Source organism: Dermacentor andersoni, chromosome 10, assembly GCF_023375885.2.
Source record: "Dermacentor andersoni chromosome 10, qqDerAnde1_hic_scaffold, whole genome shotgun sequence".
NCBI lineage: Eukaryota > Metazoa > Arthropoda > Arachnida > Ixodida > Ixodidae > Dermacentor > Dermacentor andersoni.
The window spans coordinates 24,485,581-24,507,746 of NC_092823.1; the positions used below are offsets into that span (position 1 = coordinate 24,485,581).

A 22,166-nucleotide genomic window follows, 5' to 3' on the forward strand; every position below is an offset into this window, starting at 1 on the left:
TTGGCATGCTATGGCTTTATTCCTCAAAAATCCAAGCAGAGCACAGCACACAGACACATGTGCGCACTTTGGCAGCAATGACTTTCATAATTAAGCTGCCAAAAAATAATGACTCGTCACATTTGCACTCCCAGTGATTTGCAAGCAGTCACTGTACAGAGTTCTTCAGCACAACCGAAATGTGCACGCACCTCGATATATGAGGCACAGCAGAGAAAAAGTGGACTGCGTACTTTGATATAGCACTTCTAGTAGGCAACACTTACAAGAGCGAGGTACTTAGCATCAGTATTCCAGCTGATGGAAACACGTTCAGACTGTTGCAAAATAGAAGGAACTAGCCTCTCACAGAATCACATGTTATGAATGAAGGTTCCATCTTATCAAGTTTAAAGGTGAAAAAAAAAAAACAGCAGTGATGCACCAGGAACAGTGCATACTCAGTGTAGTCTGAGAAATTGGCAAATCAATGTCATACAGGCAAACGACGCACACACACACACACACACAAAACAAAAGACCACTGCGAGTGCTATAGAAGGGTCTTCAAAACTAAAATGCAAGAACAAAAATAGAAATAAAAGGTGACCACAACCTTAACCTTGTACCTACCTAGTTTTAAGCTTCATAAACATGCACAGTCAGGTCATGCTACCTCAGCCACCTTTTACAGGCCAGTTTCGATTCGATAATTTGCTGTGCTGAGATAGAGCAACATACTTCAAAAAAGTACCAACGCAAATTTTCAAGTGAGCCCAATGACCAAAGGTGAATTCCACTGGTCAATTCGTACGGCTTTTCTTTGCTCCACTGCTCAGGAGGCCTGATCAAACGGCTGGTCCTATACATAATGTAATGGTCTCCTCAATCCCACACAGACCAATTGTCATATGCCACTATAGCCTGCATGCACATCCTAAATCAACAAAAGAAGCATGTGTTTCAATCCATAAAACAGGAAGTTGTTCCGAATTGACCAGGAAAACTTGACAATAGCAGCCACATGAATAAATGCTGACATTAAAAAAAAAAAAACATCACAAGTAATGCTGCCACTGCTTGGTGGTGCTGCCCAACGAGTCACGATCATGCAATGTCAAACACAGCTGATGGAAGATGAGTACACATGATGTAGCACATGGCTTTTTTCTCCTATCTTGGCATGTTAAAGACAGTCATGAAAAGCATTGCAAGCCAGCATGTTACAGGAGGAAACATTGCATCTCACAATTTTTCCATGTTCTTTTAAGCGTGCCAACCTCACCTTTGTGAAAGCACATGTCTTTAATGACAGCTGACATTTCTGTTAGTTGGTGGAGATGCATTATTTGCGGAAACAGTCCAACTAGACACAAGATGAATAAACAACTCAACTCATCATCAAAGTATGCCGTTTTTGCATAAACCAAGTTACGTGTATCAGCCTTCCAACAATCCATAAGCAAAAAATAAATAATATTTATTTACATCTTTCATCGTACTGAAAATTCATGTGTGCAAACACGCACAGAAGAAGGAACGACGCAGACAACACGACCACAGACTATCAACTGTAGAGTCGCACAGTGGAGGAAAAGGAAGGAAGACACAAAAGTTAGCACATTTACTCAAATATAAGGTGAGGTCTTCTTTTCCTCCAGAGTCTTTAGCCTTAAAGTCATCCCCCACCTCATGTGCAAGGTTGATAGGTTCAGTTACTATTTCAGTATGGTGCCAGTAGCTAAAATTTTAGCAATAAGCCTTGCCAGGTGAGGTAGCGCCATACTTTTTGTACATGTAGCCTGCACCAATTAGAAAAATTTAGCAGTAAAGCATGGGTGTGCGTTATATGTAAATTCTGCCTCGAGGTGTAACATCACAACATGAATTTTGCCTGATGGTGCCTTCATGGAAGCACGTCGTGCACTGCCGTAAAGCCACACCATAAGGCAAAAATGGCGTTACCATGAAGTTGTGTCTCAAGGCAAAATTTGTAAATAATTCGCAAGAATTATTCCAGGGGCTAACAATTATTTGCTATTTCAGGTGATCTCTATCAAGCCTGAAAAGGTGACAGTCACTTTAGCATACCCTAAAGAGGATGAAGGTGAAAGCCCGCCCGCGCACGAGACATTCATTACATTACTCGACATTTTCATTCTAATGTGTTGTTACTTCCTATTGCTTTTTCCCACCAAAGGTCGAGGGTTCGACCCCCATATTTCTGCCATAACGAGCCACTTAAGGCTTTTGCCTCAATAATCTGTCAGCTACTCTATATCGCCTTATATCAGTGTGCATGCCTAGGTTCTTTTTCTTAGGTACCCCAAATGTGCCCTGGCCTTATAATCACATAAACACGGTATCTGCATGTACTCAAGTTGAAGCAGTGTCAACCTGTCAACCATGGACACGTGCGGGCAGTTGCTAAGACTAACTATTTACGCATGACATTTCTTGTTCGAGCAAGATAGCTGAGGGCTGACTTATGCACAAACTACCGCTATTAATGATATGCGAAGCCACGATCATAACTTTGTCCTCGTGCCTAAACGAAACTATACTGTGTTCAAACTTCGGAGCACGCTTGCGATTACAACAATGTAATGAAGTGTTAGCCACTAAACAGGTCAACAAACAGTTAGGCTGAGTTAGTTTCTAATTGACGCTACTTGTTTCGCGTGTTCATTCCTTCCTGCGTGTTTGTGTTTGCACATCTGCCTTCCAGTAACTTCACTCAGAAAGAATGAAGGAACTACTTGTGCAAGTGCTGCTAAGAGTGCATCTTTGTTCCTTGCACACTGTGTTTCTACACATAAAAAATAATTAACACAAGTATGGGTTCACTCCCAGTAAAGAAACTCAGTCCGGGGCCATGGCCAATGTGTCTGAGATAACTTCACCGTAACACCATTGGAACAAGCAATCCAGACAATTCAATAGAAGCAAGAACAGCAATGCTACAAGGCAGTCATATGCCTTGAAATCAAACCACTGCTATGGGATAAGACTTGTCAAATCTTTGAGGGGCATAGTAGATAAACACGCTGGAAAGCCGGCGAGATTGCGCGAAAATAACGGGCATTTAGAGTAGCACCTGGATGCCCAAACAGCCACTGCTTCTAAATAGGCAGTGAAGTTGCTTGACCAATTAAAACAGCCAAAACAGGTTTCAGTCTTCAAAACTGAACATAGCAGTGGATTCGTACTGACAGACTGTAAAACAGAATGTAAGCGCAGCTATTCACTTGTTTCGTGACTGCATCGGTTCTACCCCTCTGGACTTGGCACATTAGTAGAACGGCAAGCGCTGCAGTTTCTGCAATGCTATTGCGCGGGGTCATGGATAATTAGAGCAGTCAGGAGGGCATTGTACACACGCAACGCGGAGCAAAGATCCAAACGAGTTTCTCACATCATCTTTCCTCTCTGCCACGCTTCTCTGAACCATCTCCTAAAGTGGTATGCAAGTTAGTGACGGCAGCAGCACTGGCAAAGTCGAAGCAAGGAAGCAAGGTTCTCATCATCATCATCATCATCAATTTTATGTCCACTGTAACACGAAGGCTTCTCCCCGTGATCTCCTATTACCCCTGTCCTGCGCCAACCGATTCCAACTAGCGCCTTCAGCCGTCCTCGACTGCGCTTCCCTTCCCTTGGCACCCGTTCTGTAACCCTAATGGTCCGCCGGTTATCTAACCCCACAGGTGTTCAACTCTCTGCTCTCAAAACATTGTCTGAAATATTATTTCCAGACCTGACTACGACAAACCAAATCATGAGGTTCAACCACTAAGTACAGACTAAGCAAGGAATACTAGAGGCAAATATCACCTTAAGCTAAAGTACTGATAGTGCTCCAAGCTGGCCATAGTGTCACCTTTACCGAGGAAGGAGAATTTGTAAGCGAGAAAATGACAAATGTAAGATAGGACTGGCACAGCCACTGTGAAAATATGGTACCAGATAACTGAGAATAATTAACATATTGTAATTTAACAAACTGATTTTGTAGTGAACCAGTTCACTTTCACAGCTTTCTGAAGGTTCATGCCTGATAAAACCTCTTCACTCTATCCACACTGTTTGCAATAGTGTGGCACCCTCTGTGCCCTGGAGTCTGGAGGACAGTGCTGCCATCTTACGAATGGTCAATTACCCCAATCCGTAAAACTGGCACACCATTCTTTGGGTTGGCATATGCCAGGCTTCCTTCCCGGCTGTAGCGCTTAAATCTGCAAGCGACTGTGAATTTCACTTGCGCCACACTATGGCCAAAAACCTCCTTAAAAGTGACGGCTTTTTGTATATCAGGCTGCACCAATGTGCCATATCACATTCAGTGCGAGTTGCAACAATGGAGCCGAGGTTGGAGCACTGTTCAGGCTGAACAGCTGGTTCTGATTTGTGATGTGCTTGAGAAAAAGTGGGAGACTTTTGCCTTCGCTGGCAGCAAAAATAAGACGCCTGTGCTTTTACGTTCTCGCATTTCTTCAGATGCGGTTTGCCTATTCTGTAAAGCGATTATACGAAGGCACACCAAGGAGCCCAGCTTTCTCTTCCTTAGCCCGATGCGCTTATTCTCGGCACGCCCATGCTTGCAGGAACGAGCTTTAATGAACACCAACTAGCCTCTCGTGCACACAAGTCTCATTGTTTCGGGCAGCAAAGGTGTTGTGGTACTACGCATAGCACGTTCCCGGGAACATTTAAACTATGCTTGCCCATGTTGGCTGTATCTAGCTGCTCATGAAATGCTGTTTGATGTTTGCTTTGGAACTACCTGTGTAATTCCTTGAAACGAATCTGCTATCAATATCTCATCATGTTGAGAGGATGTTATTTCAAAACTGCTCTCTTGGCCATTAGCACAAGTGCTACATTTCTTCACTCTAGACACTCTCTCATGCACCCGTGTTGACAGTGTGGGTACTCCCTTGAGGTATTACTGTGTTACTCTGCTGTCACTCAACTGCTAAAAAGCATCAGGCTACTTGAAGACATTCCTTAACACTCCAGTCTTAAAGCGACACTATCGAGAGAAACACCCAATCAGTTTATGCTGATAATTTTTTTCTGAGAACTCCACTTTCATTCATTTTGTGCTGATACAGATTGGAAGGTAAAATAAAGGTTAGAGTTCCATTTTTTAAAATTTTGTACTGATATAGATGCATAATGTATTTGGGCTGCTGTAGCATAGTAAAGCTTGCTTCATTTGCCCTCTGGTATTTTAGGGCAGAATACATTCCACCTTTACCAATAAAAAAATTGCCTAGGTCCGAGCAAATGCGACCAATATCCATCACATCATGACAAGCTGGTGCATAAACGCCTGGGTGCCATCACCACCCACCTTTTGTACTTGCACCTTTTTCTCGTTGGCCAAGACCCTCTTTATAATAACAGTCACTGTCTTGGTCTCGTAGAAGCATAATTTGCTAACATAGCTCAAGTAATTTTTCTTGTCAGTGTAACATTAGGCGACATCAAAGCATGAACGTGCTACTAGTGATGCCACTAGCCATGCTTAGCAAATGTGGGCCGACACTAGATGTTGCCCTGGAAATTATACACAACACAGCGCACAAATACTTGCTGCTTTGAAGCTGCTGCACCAGAGAGGCAAGACAATGCCTTGCATATTGAAAAGACTGCAAGGTTAGACAACCTAGAAGCAAGCTGTGAACAAGGCTTATAGTAGCTATTGCAGAAAAAGTTCCAAGGTTTTCAGGCTATGAAGGCCTTGAAAAAGCATTTTCAAGGATTGGAGCACCATGACAACTGATAGCGTGAAATGAAAACACTTGCCTTAATGAGCAAACAATAATAATAATAATAATAATAATAAAAAACACTTGCTAAGCCTTTTCTGCATCACCAGTCAGTACAATGTTAGCTCCTTACCACGAACGTGCTTATCAAACTGGATTGCCTTGACTGTTCGCTTGCACAAACCTTGTGGTCAGTTATGCTTATAAAATCTACGAAGCTAAGCTGAAAACAAAATTCAAGGATTACGAAAGTGCCCCTCACCAGGCCCTATTGCAAATTTTGGCTATAGATTCGAAGCTGTAAAGCGCCGTTTAACAAGCGTTTTATCACAAGAATTTTTCAAATGAGATAGAAAGCAGATAGAAGAAATTAGCTGTCCTGTTACCATTCTACCCAGAGCAGAGCCACACTGTCGATGGAGACGCTCTCTCCCTCTACCTCTAGTAGTGTTCCCTCCCCGTCTTAGCCGAGAGACTTACTGCGACATAAGCTCTGCCTCCTTTCTTGTACCGTTGTTTCTTCCGCATTGGATTATTAGTCTTGGCGGAGTGCGGAACTTGCTCTCAAATCTCATGTTTTCACAGTGCCGCAATACTCTCAGGCAAAATTTGCCAGCGTGTCATGTATATGCTACGCTTGTTTGTCAAAAATGGCCAAACCCAGTGAGGGACGTTTTAAGCTGCAGTCCACAAAACTTTAAAGGCTCCAATAACCTCGGAAACGGTATTTTCACCATTCAAGGGTTTCAAGGAACACTACAAACCCTGTACGAGCTTACTATATCAGCCTACAATGCTTTGTCTTCTACTGCCATCTATTCCTCGTGCACAAAGCACTTTCAAGTGGCTCGAGTGAGAATTGTATGTACAAGAAGGGCACTAAGCTGATCCCCGAGCTTGAAGTTGAGCAGAGTGCATGAAGATTTCTCTAACAGGAGCCTACAATTTCCAGAGCTTAATCAGTCCATGCAAGATTTGCACATTCATAGCAACAGAGCTGTGACCAGTGCCAACCTATGTTGTAGAAGTAGTAGCAGTAGTAGTAGTTCGTTATAAAAAGGATAAAAGGAGGTAGTAAATTAAGGGCATCGTAACTGTCTCAATTCTGAGTGGACACCTGAACTGTCCCGTGGCGGTGAGAAAGATGAAGGTGAACAAAAAAGGTAGTGGAGAGGAAAATTACAATAACATAGACAAAAAGTGAAAAAGTGGAGATGCCTATACATGAAATACTACATACATTTCTCTGTATTTAGATTTCTTTTGAATGTATTTCTTGTTTATTTGTTGTACAGTCATGTACAGTAGACCCTCGTTCGTACGTTCTGGAAAAAAAGGCAAGGAAAACGTACCATCTCGAAAAACATATGATCTGAAGCAACTAAAAAAATTTGACAGCAGTTGACATCTACGTAATGCGAAGTGCTGCGGGAATCGTTGTAGCACAAAGCACAAGCTACCGACGCACGTGGAGCTGGTGGGGCTCCGGTAGCCTGAGACGTGTTTTATTGTTTTCCTATTGTGTGGTGCTTTCAGCCGGCGATGCGAAACCAAAACGAGAACGAGTTTGCGGGCAATGCCGGATGCCGCTGGAGCAAAACGTGGCACTCTTACATTGTGCCGCCCACAGTAGGCAACGGCAGAGCATTTGGGTTATCGCCTGCTAAAAGCATGCAGTACGCTTCGAATGGCATTATGCCCCACGCATTGTAAAACAGATAGATGCTTATCGCAACGGGATTGGCTGTGATGGCTGCGATTGTGGCATGCGATGACTTGGGAGGAGATTTGCTGGTACCGGAATGAGAAGCTGAGTGCGCGCCAATGTTTTCACGCAACCCGGGCGGGCAAGTACGTACTTGGGTGAAGCGCCCGCGGTGGGTGGCTACCGTACTCAGCCGCACGCACCTTGCACATTTTTTTGTTTACACGGGATCTAGCGGCCGGAAAACATATCGCACGATCGCAGTCTGGTGACGTACTGAATGTTGGTGCCGTAAGATTTGCGTTTTCCGGGAACGTTTGATCCGGTAAAAAAATCGGCACAATTCCCTTCGGTCATTTTTTGTGTTCTCCACCGTGAACGAACGTTGCCGCCAGAAAATCATACGTAACACGATTGTATCAACAGAGTTCTACTGCATATATAGGCCTTTCTCCAAACTGTAGAAAAATAAAAAATAACAAAAATAAACAGGGGACGGCACATTTCTTGGTCAACATTTGGGCCTACGGTTCCAACTTTAGCTAACGACTGTTTAAAGGCCAAATGCAGCAAAATTTTTCCCTTTGGCTAAACTGGTTATAAATGAATTGTAGATACTACTGAAACAACTTCAGGAAAGCTACAGGGTTATTAAGAGCCATAAAGAGGTCCCAAACCACCCCTCAAACTGCGTGAAAAAGCCCATTCCGGGGGTAGCATACGCTGCATTTGGCCTTTAAGAGCAGCTCACTTTCGTTGGGGATTTGAACAAATGTTCATACCAAATAAAAATTCCAGTGTTTGTTTCGGCAATATTATTTGAAGACGTGGCGGGAACTGAAACATCCACAAAAACACAAGCCAAGCTTTACCCTCACCACCATGTAGGGGAAAATTCAGGTGCAATCGGACAACACTAAACCTACTCAGCCATGACCTCAGAACAGTCAGACACCTGCATCATAAGATTCAAGACACACATATTTTCAGCCTCGATGTAGCAAAGTGCGTTTATCCTTGGTTTCAATGTAACAAAATTTCACACCTGCTCCTAAGGAAAATGGGGGCATTGAATGGAAAGTGCATCAGAGGTGCCAGCGGTCAAACGATTGAACTGATTGTGGTTGTTTTTGAATGCCCCACAGTATGCAAGATACGGCCCTGGCATGGATAACTTCCGGAAAATGTTCGGCATATTCAACAAAATTTAGGGTTGCAGAACATACACAAGAATATACAGTATTTCAATGCAAAAAAATAAATAATAATTCTGGTATAAGAAAGTGGAGTGCCATACTTTACGACATTGTTACATTGAAGTTTACCTGTGTGTGTGCTTTACCTTTTGTGAGCTCGGTTCGGGCATAAGATGAAGAGCATGAAACATTATCTTTAAACTGCAAAGAAGCATGGCAGAGATTGGCAGCTTTGCCTTCCAATCATGTTACGCAGGTGCTGTGGCATATTAAATATAGCCAATGTCTTCCAGGGATTTTTCGGAGCCTCCTAAACTGAATCTAGAGCATCACAATTATTTTCTTACAGTTAAGCCTATGTATAATCGTCTATCATGTAGCTGATGCCTATGATGAAGGTTGAAAACATTAAGTTTGGAATGAAGCTTAAATAGAAGGTCACTGGCCTAAACCTGGATGCTATCGGCACTGGTCGAAAATGGCCACGCGTTCAATAAGTCCGCCAGCATAAATGTCCGTTTTTTGTGTGGTTGTGCGTCTTTTTTTTTTTCACACACTGCCAGGATGTGCGCAAGACTTTGCACTCGATCTATCAGTGTGTCCTTATCCAGCTATGCATTTCTTTTTTGCGCATACAACTATGCTAGCAGATGGGCACCCAACTAGCCCACCAAAACGTTCCAGCAAAGTCTATAGTCATGCAAGGCTCAAACACCTGTGCCCACTAGACCGGTCAAAACTCAGACCTGGGAGTCATCCCGAAGATTTGGCCATGTGCGTGGCGGCAATACATAAGCAACAGGATGAATGGTGCAAGGCAATTGGACAAGAGCAAGAGAAGTGCACTCACTCTCGGCACTTCTCCCTTGCCCTGCCCATGCTTGTTTGTCGTGCCGATCAAAAACCAACTAACACTGCTTCGGACTTTCCTACATAACCGGCTGACGATGGCTAGCTCTGGATACTCCAGCAAAAAGTCTAGGGTGCACAAAGAAAGCTGCCTCAAAGTGACCGACAAAAGGACATGATGCAGTCTGTCACGAATGGCAGAATGCCCAAACAGGCACGTTCCAGAAGTGTCACTGCATCCGTATAAAGTTTCCTGCAAAAAAGTTACAAGAGGGAACTCTGGTGCTTCCATCATTCACCCGTCATGAAAATTTTGCATACTGTACACGGCTTCGTCTAATCACCATGCTTCTGGCTTCAGATGTCCTGGTGGTGTTATTCATTAGACTTTTATTTTTCTACAGTTCCGAAAAATTCACATTTTCTAGATGCACCAATGCAACAAGTTTCTGTGCACATGCATAATTGCAATTTTTTCACTTGTGCACTTACAGTTGCTGCATTGCAGCACAGTATTTTATTGAAAATGGCCAAGTTGCAAGGTTACAAAGCCATTTTGAAGCCAGAACGATGACATTTAGGCAAACACATCATTTGCATGCTGGCTGAATTGCCACCACTGCAGCCCACGTAGACACTAGTGCCCCCAGAATGTTTGTAGGAAACTCTCTGGTCCTCCCCACAAATTGTCACTAGGCAGACGAAACACAGCTCAGACTGCGGACAAACAAGCAAAAGCAACCGGCTTCGAAGCAAACTGGGACAGAATCGTCGCATAGCCCTAGCCCCAGATGCGAATGTCATGCATGTACAATCGGAGCCGGGCGGGCATCGCGACAGCATCTGCGACTGCCCGTCTCACCGAATGCATACACTTGCGGTAAACCGTCTTCGGATGCCGTCTGTGCAGAGGGCCCACCTGGGCAGCCAATCGCCGGCTCCGGATTGTCCACAGCGCAGAAACGCGAGAAAAGCTGCCTCAAAGCGACCGCCGCCAAGAGTGCACGAACAGGCGCGGCCGGCACACGCACGCACGTGTGGATGCTTGTCGGGGCTCTGTTGCAGAACGAAGAGCTTTCCGGGAGCAGCTGCCATTGTCTGTGAGTGCAGGCCTTACTCCTTGGCGGGCGGCTGCATGGCCAGCGGCACTCCGTCCAAGAGGGCGCTGTTCATCTCGCGCAGTTCCCGATTCTCGGCTGTCACCTCGCTCAACTCCTGCACGTACAGTGCCACTAGTTAATATTACTGCAACGGGAAATTTATGCACACCTCACACACCGTGGCAATCAATAATCAAGAGTTTAACAAAGGCACATCTTGTCAGGCAGCATGTTAGAACAAGAAAAAGAGATGAGGTCACTCAAAAACTAAATCGAAATTCCTATTTTATGTTTCAAAACCCATACAGCTTCACATGCACTGGATGTAGTGTCGCAGATAGTTTACCATATTTACTCGCATTAATGATCGCACTTCTTTGTCAGAAAAATTGACGTAAATTCAGGGGTGCGATTACAGTGGAACCCCGTTCATACGTTTTTCACCGGACCGAGGAAAAAAAAACGTAACAGGCGGGAAAACGCAACAGTGAGGAAAGCTCCGAAAATGAATGAAAAAAGTGCAGCTTCAACTGTAGACAATTTATTTCCACAGAGTGCGCTTAGAACTTAAAAAAGTCTAGAATGGTGGCTTGCCGTTTCTTTCGCTCGCTAGAAATCACCACACGTTTCTCAAGTAGCCTGGAAGGCCGCATTGCTGTCAGCGTTACTGTGAGGTGCGACGTACCTGCGGAGGAGGTCCAGAGCCGCGACCGCGGCTTCTCCAAAGCTAGGATTTGGCAACTCCCCGGCATCATGCGGCTCATGCTCCTCGTCGTGACCGCGCCATGGCAATGGCAACGGACGAAGGAATATCCGCTGGAAATTTTGCCCTCTTTCGCATAATCATGCTAACGTGCTAACGATTGCTTAGTGTTGCTGCGGAGCGCGCGCGTCCGAGCAGCCCGGTTGCGCACAGCGTGGCGCGGTTTCGCAAGAAATGTAAACAAGAGAGGAGAGCTGGCCTGATAGGCGGAGCAACGCCATGAGCAACGCCAACTTCCGGCTTCCCTTCAGCTATAGCTTCACAAAGAGTGACGTCAGGGCCTCTCATGAGTTTCCTTCCTCCGTGAGTCGACCCATCCAACAAACCATGTGGGGACCGTAATCACAGTGATGATAGTGAGAGCATTTTTCACGAATGGCCATCTAGTGGCGGCCTCTCGAACTGGCGTGCGGCTTCTTGCAGCCAGTTCCATAGCCAAGCCCGGTCAAAACTCGTCAAAAGTAAAAATGGCGGTTGAAGCGCGTTGCCTACTTTAGCCCAGGCGGGTTCGGGTTGCAACGCATCATGCGGGAACGTTTTCACAGCTACTACGTAACAGCGGGGTTCCTTACGCATTGGATCCTATGAAAGCTATGCCGGGACCGGATGAAAACAACGTAGCAGCCGGGAAAACACAGCAGTGAGGAATGTAACAGCGGGGTTCTACTGTATTATGCGAGTTACATTTCCCACAAAAAGAAAAAAAATTTTTTTTCGTCCCGCGTTTGCTGCGAGATGCGGGTGCGGGACACCAAAACAAAAATGGCAGCCAGCGGTGCAAGCCGAACGCGCCGAATGCGATTTTTTTTCTTCTCGCGAGTACATTACGTGCATTGAAACAGTTTCTTCTGTATCAGTGATGAATAATATCGTTAATATCCGCAAGTTTGCAGCAATAACATAGCCATGTCCACTTTGAGGGGACAGGAACAGATGGGCGCACTTAGCTGCCAGTGACAGAAACGCATGACCGGCATACTGCAGAAACTGCGGCATCTGTCTTCACTACTATCCTAATACAGTATGTTTCTGCTAAGGGTGGGCGAATATCTTAGCTATGTTACAAGCGTCGGTGTATGAATAGGGTACACTTTTAATGTCAGTGTAAACGTGGCTACTATCATTGCCGCTTGCGATTTGTTGCATGCCCACGAGTGCAGATGAGAAGAATCGAAAGGCACCTTTTTTGTTGTTCTTGACCACAACCATTATAAAGCCTACACATAATAAAGGCAAGTTTAAGTTTGGTTGCAGCTTTTTTTTAGTCATGGAAGTGCGGAAAGTGATGAAAGTAATGAAATGAGGCATCTACTAGAATGTTTGGTGCATGCAGACCGCTTGGTTTGTCTTGAAGAGTCGTTCGCGTAGCATTCGACAGATGGTAAGCGCGATCAATATTAGCTAGACTTGGCACACGACATATCACTGCGGCAAGTTCGGGGTGCGATCATTACACGGGAAATTAAAAAAAAAACGAATTCTGACAACAAAATTCAGGGGTGCGATCATTATGCAAGTAAATGTGGTAAATCCATAAGTCCTGTCCTGACAGAGTGCTACGAAGGTTCTACACAAACATTGTTTGTATATCGCAAACCATGTTTGCTAGGGGACCTCCTGCATAGAGTCAATGCTGCTTCAACCTCCATTCTGCCAGAGTTAACATCTGTGTTTTTTTGGCAGGCGTGTGATGCTTTCCAATCATTATAGCTTTCATCCCCTTATTTGGGGCCAAGCGTGCAACCATGGCATCGGTTTGATAGGAGCACACAGTCGAGTACCAGTCCTGTGAAAAAGTATATTACAGTGCTGACACCTATGTGGGATGTATAGCCACGTGTTAACCATGTCCCATCATAAACCACTGTTATGTTGTTATCAAAGGTAGGGTCCACCTTCCTGTAAACACTGCGCACTGCCACCACAGCATCAGAAACAATATTGGCAGCAGCTGTCTTACTGGCAGGTCTGAACTCAGCCTTGAGATGTTTCTGAAATGTTTTGTGATGCAACCCTCTATGGGAGACATTCATTATTGACCAGAAATCAATCAAAGCTGTTGCCCCTTTGCCAATACCTTTAACAGCCTGTACAGCTCTCATAGTCACATCAAAAATTTTGCGACCTTCCTTTCGTGGCGATGGCCACCCCTTCGCGACAGCGCCGCAAAATGCGCTGTCATTATCATTCGCGCTGCTAATCCATGTCTTGTTCTCAGCTGAACTGAAAGTCCTGGTTGGGAGCACTGCTGGCACTTAGATTTGCCAAGAAGCTCGTTCAGGGCAGTCATTTGAAAGATGAGAAACTCCTACGCTTGTTCCGTACCGGCAAGCACCTCGCCTTCACCTGTCAGTTCCATTTTCCGCGCGGTCGCCAACACCGACCTTAGTTTTGCTTGCACTTTCGCGGCGACCTCCTGGGATGCTTCGGCTGAAAGAAAACGTGGCTCCAGGCATGCCTGAATGGTGCCACTCGTACTCGTACACAGCGTAGCAACATTGTGCGAAGTGCCAATACGATAATCAGACACATCCGAGGCGCGATTGCAGGATGCATCGACGATGTAGAACGTGGCACGACAAGCTCAACGGTGCCACTGCTGCTCGCACGAGATATTTTGCCCGCATAAGAATTAAGTGCCAGGGAGCAACTCCTCAACATCGTTGACACAAGTAGGTATTCTGCCTGCCATGAAGTGCTTGACGGCGGCTCCTGAACGGCATCATCGGCACGCATACGCATCCTGCCCGCATGTGGAGTCCTCGGCTGCACCTCTGTGACTTCTGCGCTATGCTGCACAGTACTGCCATGCGACCTTGAAGCAGTCTTTTTCACCGTCGGCGATTTTTGCTTACGAGTGCTGTAAGCATGAGCAGCCTTGTACTTCAGCGGTCGCCGACCCATGGTCACCAGTAAACTTCTGAAACTACGCCCCGCAAGCAATGATGAATGCGTCGAGCTGATATGTCCAGGGTGGCGTATCACAACACCAAACCAGTTTCCAGAACTATGCTCCCCACGCACTGACAGCGAGCCGATGGGTGTCTTGCGCTGGAGTTGGAGGTATAGTAGCGGCGCCTGGTGGCAGTGCGCGAAACGTAATTTGGGTAGTACTGGCTTGGGTAGTATTGAGCCCTGGCCGTGGCGAAGCTCATTTCTAGCCCGAGTTTTGCATCGATTCGCATTTTTTTCAGCCCTGTTGTGAGTACGAAAAGGCTCGTGGCTTCTCACAGACCACGCTGCGAGCTAGTCGCAGCCTATAGTTTAACAAAAACGGACTCTCCGTGAGACGTTATGCTGGAAGCAGAAGGAATCAGCGACGCCGTTTCGGAGAGACCTAGCTCAGCCTCGAAAAAGCATCACCGTCGTTACTGCTGCGTCAGGGGTTACCATGAACAAGAAGGCCTGAATCCCAACATCATATTCTACCGTTTCTCTTCAAGGCCTCACGAAGCGGAGCGTCAGGCGCGCTGGATAGCTGCATTCATCGCACTGGGTAAGCGAAACTTAGTGCCATGCTGACTGCTTCGCCTGTCTTGAAGTTTGCTTGATTATCTGCGTTCTAAAAATCGGGCTTTTGCACCTTGACAGCAAGATTGCCATAGGCATGGCTGGTGATTCACGATTTCAGACCCGGCCACAGCGACAATTAACAATTCGACTAGTACGAACTGGTGAAGTGACCAGTTGTGTGCAAATGACCACAAATGGTCGGGCTGATTCGGTGACAATTCACTACCCCATTACGAGTAGCATAGGTTAGAGAGTTAATTGACCTCAAGCCAGCATGTTGAGGCAGCGCAGCAAGGTAGTACTGATTACAGCACATCGATGTTCAAGTGCTGTCTTTAAACATCAAGCGAGCAGCGCACGAGCTCGCGCTGCAGCGCGATTCGCACGTACATTACTGCGAGCTCATATGCATTGCATCAGTTATTTCTCAGTTGCTAAAGGGACAGATGGCCACTACTACATTGCAGGCATAACTACTTGTCTAGCGGCATGCAGTCAACAAAGATTGCAGGAGGCCCGCCGTCTCGCGGCATGTCGAAAGACAGCTGCCGTCGCGGCGCGTACGATCATGCGCTCGAGCAGTGCATACATCACGCCATGCTGAAAGTCCGTTGCTGTCGCGGCGTGTACCGTCGTGTGCTCGAGCAGTTCCGTACACCTGATGTCTGCTTATCGCTGCTGTGAATTCATTTATAGCAAGCATGTCCTCGCGTTTGTGCGCCTGAATCTAGCAGCATGTAAACCATACCTAAAGTTCAACTTCGTACGCGACTCGCTTCACTTGCGATTGACACCGCGCTAAAACTTCACCGCTTATTTCTTGAATGGCGTACACGTATTCGGCGTTGCATAATTTCTTGCCTCTACGCTGCGTGCCACCCCTGAAAAAATCTTTGGCGCCTGATGTTCACTGCACGCCGTGGTACATCAAAACCGAAAGTGGCGGGTCCATATTGTAAACTTGCTTTCCAAAGCAGACGACCAATCTTGGTACTACCCAGTTCAGGACAGAGGGCGCTTTTTAGCACCATTTTTGCTCCATATATCCAGAGGCGCATATCACAACACAAGTTAGCTATGTTCCCCAAGTACTGATGAATGCGTCGAGCCGATATGCTCAGAATAGCATATCACAACACAAACCAGCTTCCGAAACTATGCTCCTCATGCACTGACAGCGAGCCGATTGTACACAGGCGCATATCACAACACAAGCCAGCTACGTTCTGCAAGTACTGGCGATCCTGGTGAGGAGGCACTTATCACATGTAGAGTCCGCTGCCGAAACTACGTGCCGTACGTGCTCATGAACAATGCGAGGTGGTTGTCAGACGCATAATTTTTTTTTTGTGGGGTTTTACATGCCAAAACCGCTTTCTGATTATGAGGCACGCCGTAGTGGTGGACTCCGGAAATTTCGACCAACTGGGGTTCTTTAACGTGCACCTAAATCTAAGTACACGGGTGTTTTCGCATTTCGCCCCCATCGAAATGCGGCCGCCGTGGCCGGGATTCGATCCCGCGACCTTGTGCTCAGCAGCCCAACACCATAGCCACTGAGCAACCACGGCGGGTGCTGTCAGACGCACAAGCGATATCAGATATAAGCTTCTGAAACCATACACTGCACATACAGACGAAGATTGCGCACCAAGAGGCGCGGCCTGTGCGTGGCGGCGTGGTAGCAGAAGACGCGCACTATCAATGAGACCAATGGTGCAGCTCCAATTGGCCACGTGACGGGCGTGGCCAATCGGAGGCCTCGGAACGGCCTTGAATCATTTGCTTTTTGTGCGCTTGCTTCTGAATGGAGGAGGTGGCTGGCATGGCATACTTAAAGATGGAGAAATGCACTTTCCAACACGGGCAAAATGGCAGCGCTCGGTTGCGCCGTTGCGGAGATATCGTGGCTTGAAAAACGGTGTTCTTTCGTGATTTATGCGGAACTTTCTTGTCACGTTGGCTGCTACAAAAATTTTTTTTGCACTTCTACACAGTTTTCAGCGTTCATATTTCGGAATCAGATTAAAAAGTCATAGAAACGGAATATGTACTTTTCAAAAAATCAATTTTTTGGTCATTTTTCGTGATACGGAAGTGGCATCCCCCCTTAATCGCAAACGAGCTTGAAGGCATAGATGATGACTTGACTCTCAAGCAATCACTTTATTCGGCCACTTTAATGATGAAAATAGTTCCACTTTCGCGAGACTCATGTTGAATTCCAATGGCGGAGTCGGAGCGGCCGATGGACTCCGCGAGCGAGCACTTGACTCTGGCGTAAAGCTACGCCTCCAAATCCGCGAGTGGAACACAATCTGCGCTGCCGGGGCAAGGCGGAAGCTGAACTTCCATCGCCGAGTTACCCAGGATACCTTGCGTGTTGTCATTTCCTTCCGCTGGTTGCTCCCAGCACCGCCGCACCGGTCACTTGCCTCTTCAGCTACAGTGTCTAGAATAAGTATTCTAGGCACTGTACTTCAGCGCCGTTCACCTGTTGTTTTTTTTAAAGTGCGGAATGGATATCTCGCCAAGCATGCAGCAGCTTTTGCTTCCTCGCGACTCGTGACCGGTGGCGCCTCCCAGCAGACAAACGTGGTAAAGGAAATACGTCACGCAGAGTTCCGGTCCACTCCGCCGATTTTGGCGGAGCATCTTTTTCTGCTCCACGGAGTGACTCCTGCTCTGAATCCACTCTGACTCTCTCATTGGAACACCTTACTCCCGCCCTCACTCTGTCATTGAAACAAACTTGCTCCGAAACGAGCAGAAAAACTTGCTCAGACTCCGCCATTGGAATTCAACATCAGCCCGTGATGGCACCAACCCCCTCGAAGCATATGGCCGACAGCGAGCTTGGCACAGTGCCAGAAACACTTGTTGGCGATGCCTTCGATGCCGACTCCCGCGAAATTTCACGAAAGTGAAACTATCTCAGAAAGTGATCGCACAAGAATCTTGCCCCAAAAAAAGTTCTGCCTCCTCCTCTCACAATGATGGTGAGTGAAGAAAAACTGTTTCCGAATTGTGATTCCTTGAATAAAGGTATCATTACCTGTGTTCATTTCGCGTCATGTTAGCGGCTTAGTTTTTAAAATTTTGTGTGACTAAAACTTGACCCTCGTGTTACAAATGCAGTCACGTTGCACTCAAGTAAACACGATAGCACGCTGTCGGTAACTTAGGCACATATAAATCAAAATATTAAAGCAGTACGTCTTATTAAAGGGAACACTAAATAAGCATGCCAGCACTGATTACAGCTCAGTTGTAGTATATCAAGGTCTGGAAAATATTATTTTATCAACAAAATGTCCAACAGAACCAAGTGCAATTTTTTTTCTCTGAAGCTAAAGAATTAGTTGCCTTATGTCGTACTGAATACCAACGAGGTTTTCAGTCTAACAGAAGACCTGCATTTTATGGCAATGTTTTATTGCAATGAAAGTTTTGGTTTTGTAAGGAAGATGAGCGCGCGCGCAGTCAGCAGCATCGGCAGCATCAAGCACGCAGCAGAGGCTCGAGCTCGGGGACTGTGCTCGGTGCATCGTAGAACCGGCGGTCGCTACGAACCCCAATAAACCTCCTTTATAAGTGGTGGAGCCGTGCGGGGTAACGTTCCAATCTACCATCCTGGAACTCCGTTCTCGGATGCTACCCTCTGCCATGCCGGACGCCGACCAGCAGACTCTTCCATCGCCACCCATCCCTTGCGCTGGCACCGTTCGCCAGCGGGAGCCTCCCATCTTCAGCAAGACCGACGACGACGTTGAAGAGTGCCTGTCGTCCTACGAACAGGTGAGCGTTCACAACAAATGGAATGACTCGGACAAGCTGGCTTACGTGTCATTCTACCTCGCGGGCGTGGCCAGTCTCTGGTTCAGAAATCATGAAAGGGATATCCGAACTTGGTTGGCGCTCAAGACGTCGATTACAGAAGTATTTGACCGACCCGCCGTCAGGAAACTCCGAGCCGAGCAGCGTTTGCGTACACGAGCACAGGACACGGGTGAGACATTCACCAGCTGTATAGAAGACGTTCTCGATTTGTGGAGGCGCGTAAACGCTGCCATGACGGAAGCGGAAAAGATCAAGCACGTCATGAAGGGAATCGACGATGACGCATTCCAAATGCTTCTGGCCAAGGACCCGCGCACTGTTGGCGACGTCATCAGCTTGTGCCAGAGCTATGATGAATTGCGTAAGCAGCGAGCTCTGACAAGGCGACATCCCACACCAAATGCGGCATCACTCTGCAGCCTTACCACGGGCCCAGAACAAGCCTCCCTGATAACGCAAATCAATGATTTCGTCCGCGAAGAAGTCGCACGACAGCTATCTCTGGTGACCGTCACTCAGGAGTCTGCCAGCACTTTGCCGTCTCATATCCGTAACGTGATCCATGAAGAGGTCGCGGAAGCGCTGCCGGCTGTTCACCAGCAGGATGCCGTGGCTACACCACTCACTTATGCTACGGTTGCTGCAATGGCCCCTCGCACTGTGCCCATGCGTCGCTTCCAGCAGCCTGTGCACCGCCCTCCACCTCCCGTCCCCTGGACCACCACTGCCGTCGCTAACCCGTGGCGTATGCCGGACAATCGCCCTATATGCTTCGCATGTAGGTGTCCCGGTCATGTCGCAAGGTTCTGCCGCCGCCGCTCGCAGGCATTCGATGACGATCGCAGAGTGCCCTATGTGCCGCCTGATTCAAATGCGCCTTACGGACCTTTCGACCCATCACCAGCTCGCTCCCAGACTGATCGCCGTCCTCGCTTCGAACGCCTCCGGTCACCCTCCCCACGTCGTCGATCGCTTTCCCCTATGCGTCGACGACCTGTCTCTAACGAAGAGGGAAACTAGACGACGCAGTTCCTGAGGCAAGAACTGCGCAAGTGTCGACATGCCGAAGTCCTCCTCCTTTACCTGCCAATGTCATTGATGTGCTTATCGAAGATGTCGCTACAGTCGCCTTAGTCGATACCGGTGCCGCTATTTCAGTTATGGATGCCAGGTTTTGCCATTCGCTTCGTAAAGTGACGACGTCTCTGTCTGGATTGTCGCTCCGAACGGCGAGTGCTCAACCCATTCACCCTACCGCTGCTTGTACTGCCCGTGTGATCATATAGGACGTTTTGTACACGATTGAATTCATAGTTCTTTCGTCATGCTCCCACGCCGTTATTCTAGGATGGGATTTTCTGTCACGTCACAATGCCATCATCAATTGCGCTCGGGCTGAGATTGAAATTTTCCACCTTGGTGACCTGGCCTTGGTCGATGCTCATCCTGCCGCTAAAATTGTCGTGAAAGAAGACACCTGTATCCCCCCGTGCTCGTCAGCATTCGTACCAGTCTTCTGTAGTACCATATCCGATGGGATGGTCTTCATGCCCTCTGATCGCTTTGTTACCCGAAAAGCGCTTCCTTTGCCCTTTGCAGATCTTGACCTTGCCGCCGGTGTGAGCACGATGCTCATTTACAATCATCTTTCATCGCTGCTATCACTGCTCCGCCGCGAATGCCTTGGTTACGTCGAGTCGGTCGATTCAACACGAATTGTCTCCGTCCTCGACGAAGTGTCTTCTACTGCCGCCCATGAACTGAGTGCCCTCTCCGTACCAGACTCAACATCGACTGGTGTGTTCAGCCCATTCATCGCTGAAGATCTGACGCCTTCGCAGCGATCTCAACTTGTCGCAATCCTTCAGCACTTCCGCCTTTCTTTCGACGTTGCGCAAACCTCTCTTGGCCGTGCATCGACAGTCAAGCATTACATCGACACTGGCACTCACTCACCCCTGCGACAAAGACCATATCGCGTGTCCGCTACGGAACGTTGCGTCATTGCAGACCAGGTCGATGACATGCTCCGTCGAGGCGTCATTCAACCTTCCCAAAGCCCATGGGCCTCCCCCGTGGTCCTTGTCACAAAGAAAGACGGTTCCATCCGCTTCTGTGTTGACTTTCGGCGGTTGAACAAGATCACGCTGAAGGACGTCTACCCATTACTACGCATCGATGATGCTCTGGACTGTTTGCAGGGAGCCGAGTTCTTTTCTTCGCAGGATTTGCGGTCAGGCTACTCGCAGGTTCCGATGGCAGAGGCCGATCGCCCGAAAACTGCCTTTGTTACACCAGACGGCTTGTATGAATTCACCGTCATGCCTTTCGGATTTTGCAACGCACCTGCTACGTTCGAAAGAATGATGGATAATGTTCTGCGTGGCCTCAAATGGAAAATATGCCTTTGCTATCTTGACGACATTGTGGTGTTCGCCCGATTTCCCAACACACCTGCTCCGCCTCCAGCACGTACTCACTTGCTTGACCAACGCCGGGTTGCAACTTAACTTGAAGAAGTGTAGATTTGCTGTTCGTCAGCTAACAATTTTAGGCCATGTCGTGTCAAAGGAGGGCATTCGCCCGGATCCGGAGAAGCTACGTGCTGTTACTGCGTTCCCAAAACCTACTACTATGAAAGAGCTACGCAGTTTTATCGGCCTCTGCTCTTACTTCCGGCGATTCGTTCGAAACTTTGCGTCAATTATATCGCCTCTCACGTAGCTCCTTGGCGGCGCTAGAGATCTCTCATCATGGTCTCCAGAGTGTGACGACCCCTTCACAACCTTACGCCGTCTTCTCACGACGCCACCCATTCATCGCCATTTTGACCCACAAGCGCCAACGGAAATCCATGCCGATGCAAGCGGTGTAGGCCTTGGCGCTGTGTTGGCACAGCGTCAACCTGGCCACCCAGAATACGTCGTCGCATATGCGAGTCGCACGTTAACCAAGGCGGAGACCAATTACAGCGTTACAGAAAAGGAGTGTTTGGCCATTGTGTGGGCGCTTGGCAAGTTTCGCCCATATTTATATGGCCGATCTTTTGACGTAGTGACCGACCACCACGCACTATGTTGGCTGTCGACGCTCAAAGATCCATCGGGCCGCCTTGCCCGCTGGGCATTGCGAATCCAAGAATACGACATCCGCGTGGTGTACCGTTCCGGGCGAAAGCACTCCGACGCTGACGTGCTATCCCGATCACCGCTTCCCCCGAAGGCCAGTGACGACTCCCCCTGCGAGTGCACATTATCCTCTCTGGACGTTGACACTATAGGTGCTGCACAGCGTAACGATCCCTGGACTGCATCTCTGCTCGACCTTCTCTCGGATACGTCGAAAGTTCCAGCGTCACGTACGCTTCGGCGCCAAGTGCCTCATTTTGCGATTCGCGACCAGCTACTGTATCGACGCAACTATGCCCCAGAGGGACGCACCTGGTTA

At 47.6% G+C, this 22,166-nt stretch overlaps 1 protein-coding gene across 1 annotated transcript in view; it reads right to left on the reverse strand.

Moving 5' to 3' along the window:
- Positions 1 to 22,166, reverse strand: part of LOC126519259 (uncharacterized) — a 59,494-nt gene continuing 37,328 nt past the window's right edge. The window contains exon 6 of the mRNA XM_050168877.3: positions 1 to 10,718. Coding sequence (XP_050024834.1) covers positions 10,617 to 10,718 — 102 coding nt within the window. The 3' untranslated portion in view covers positions 1 to 10,616. The remainder of the gene's footprint in view (positions 10,719 to 22,166) is intronic.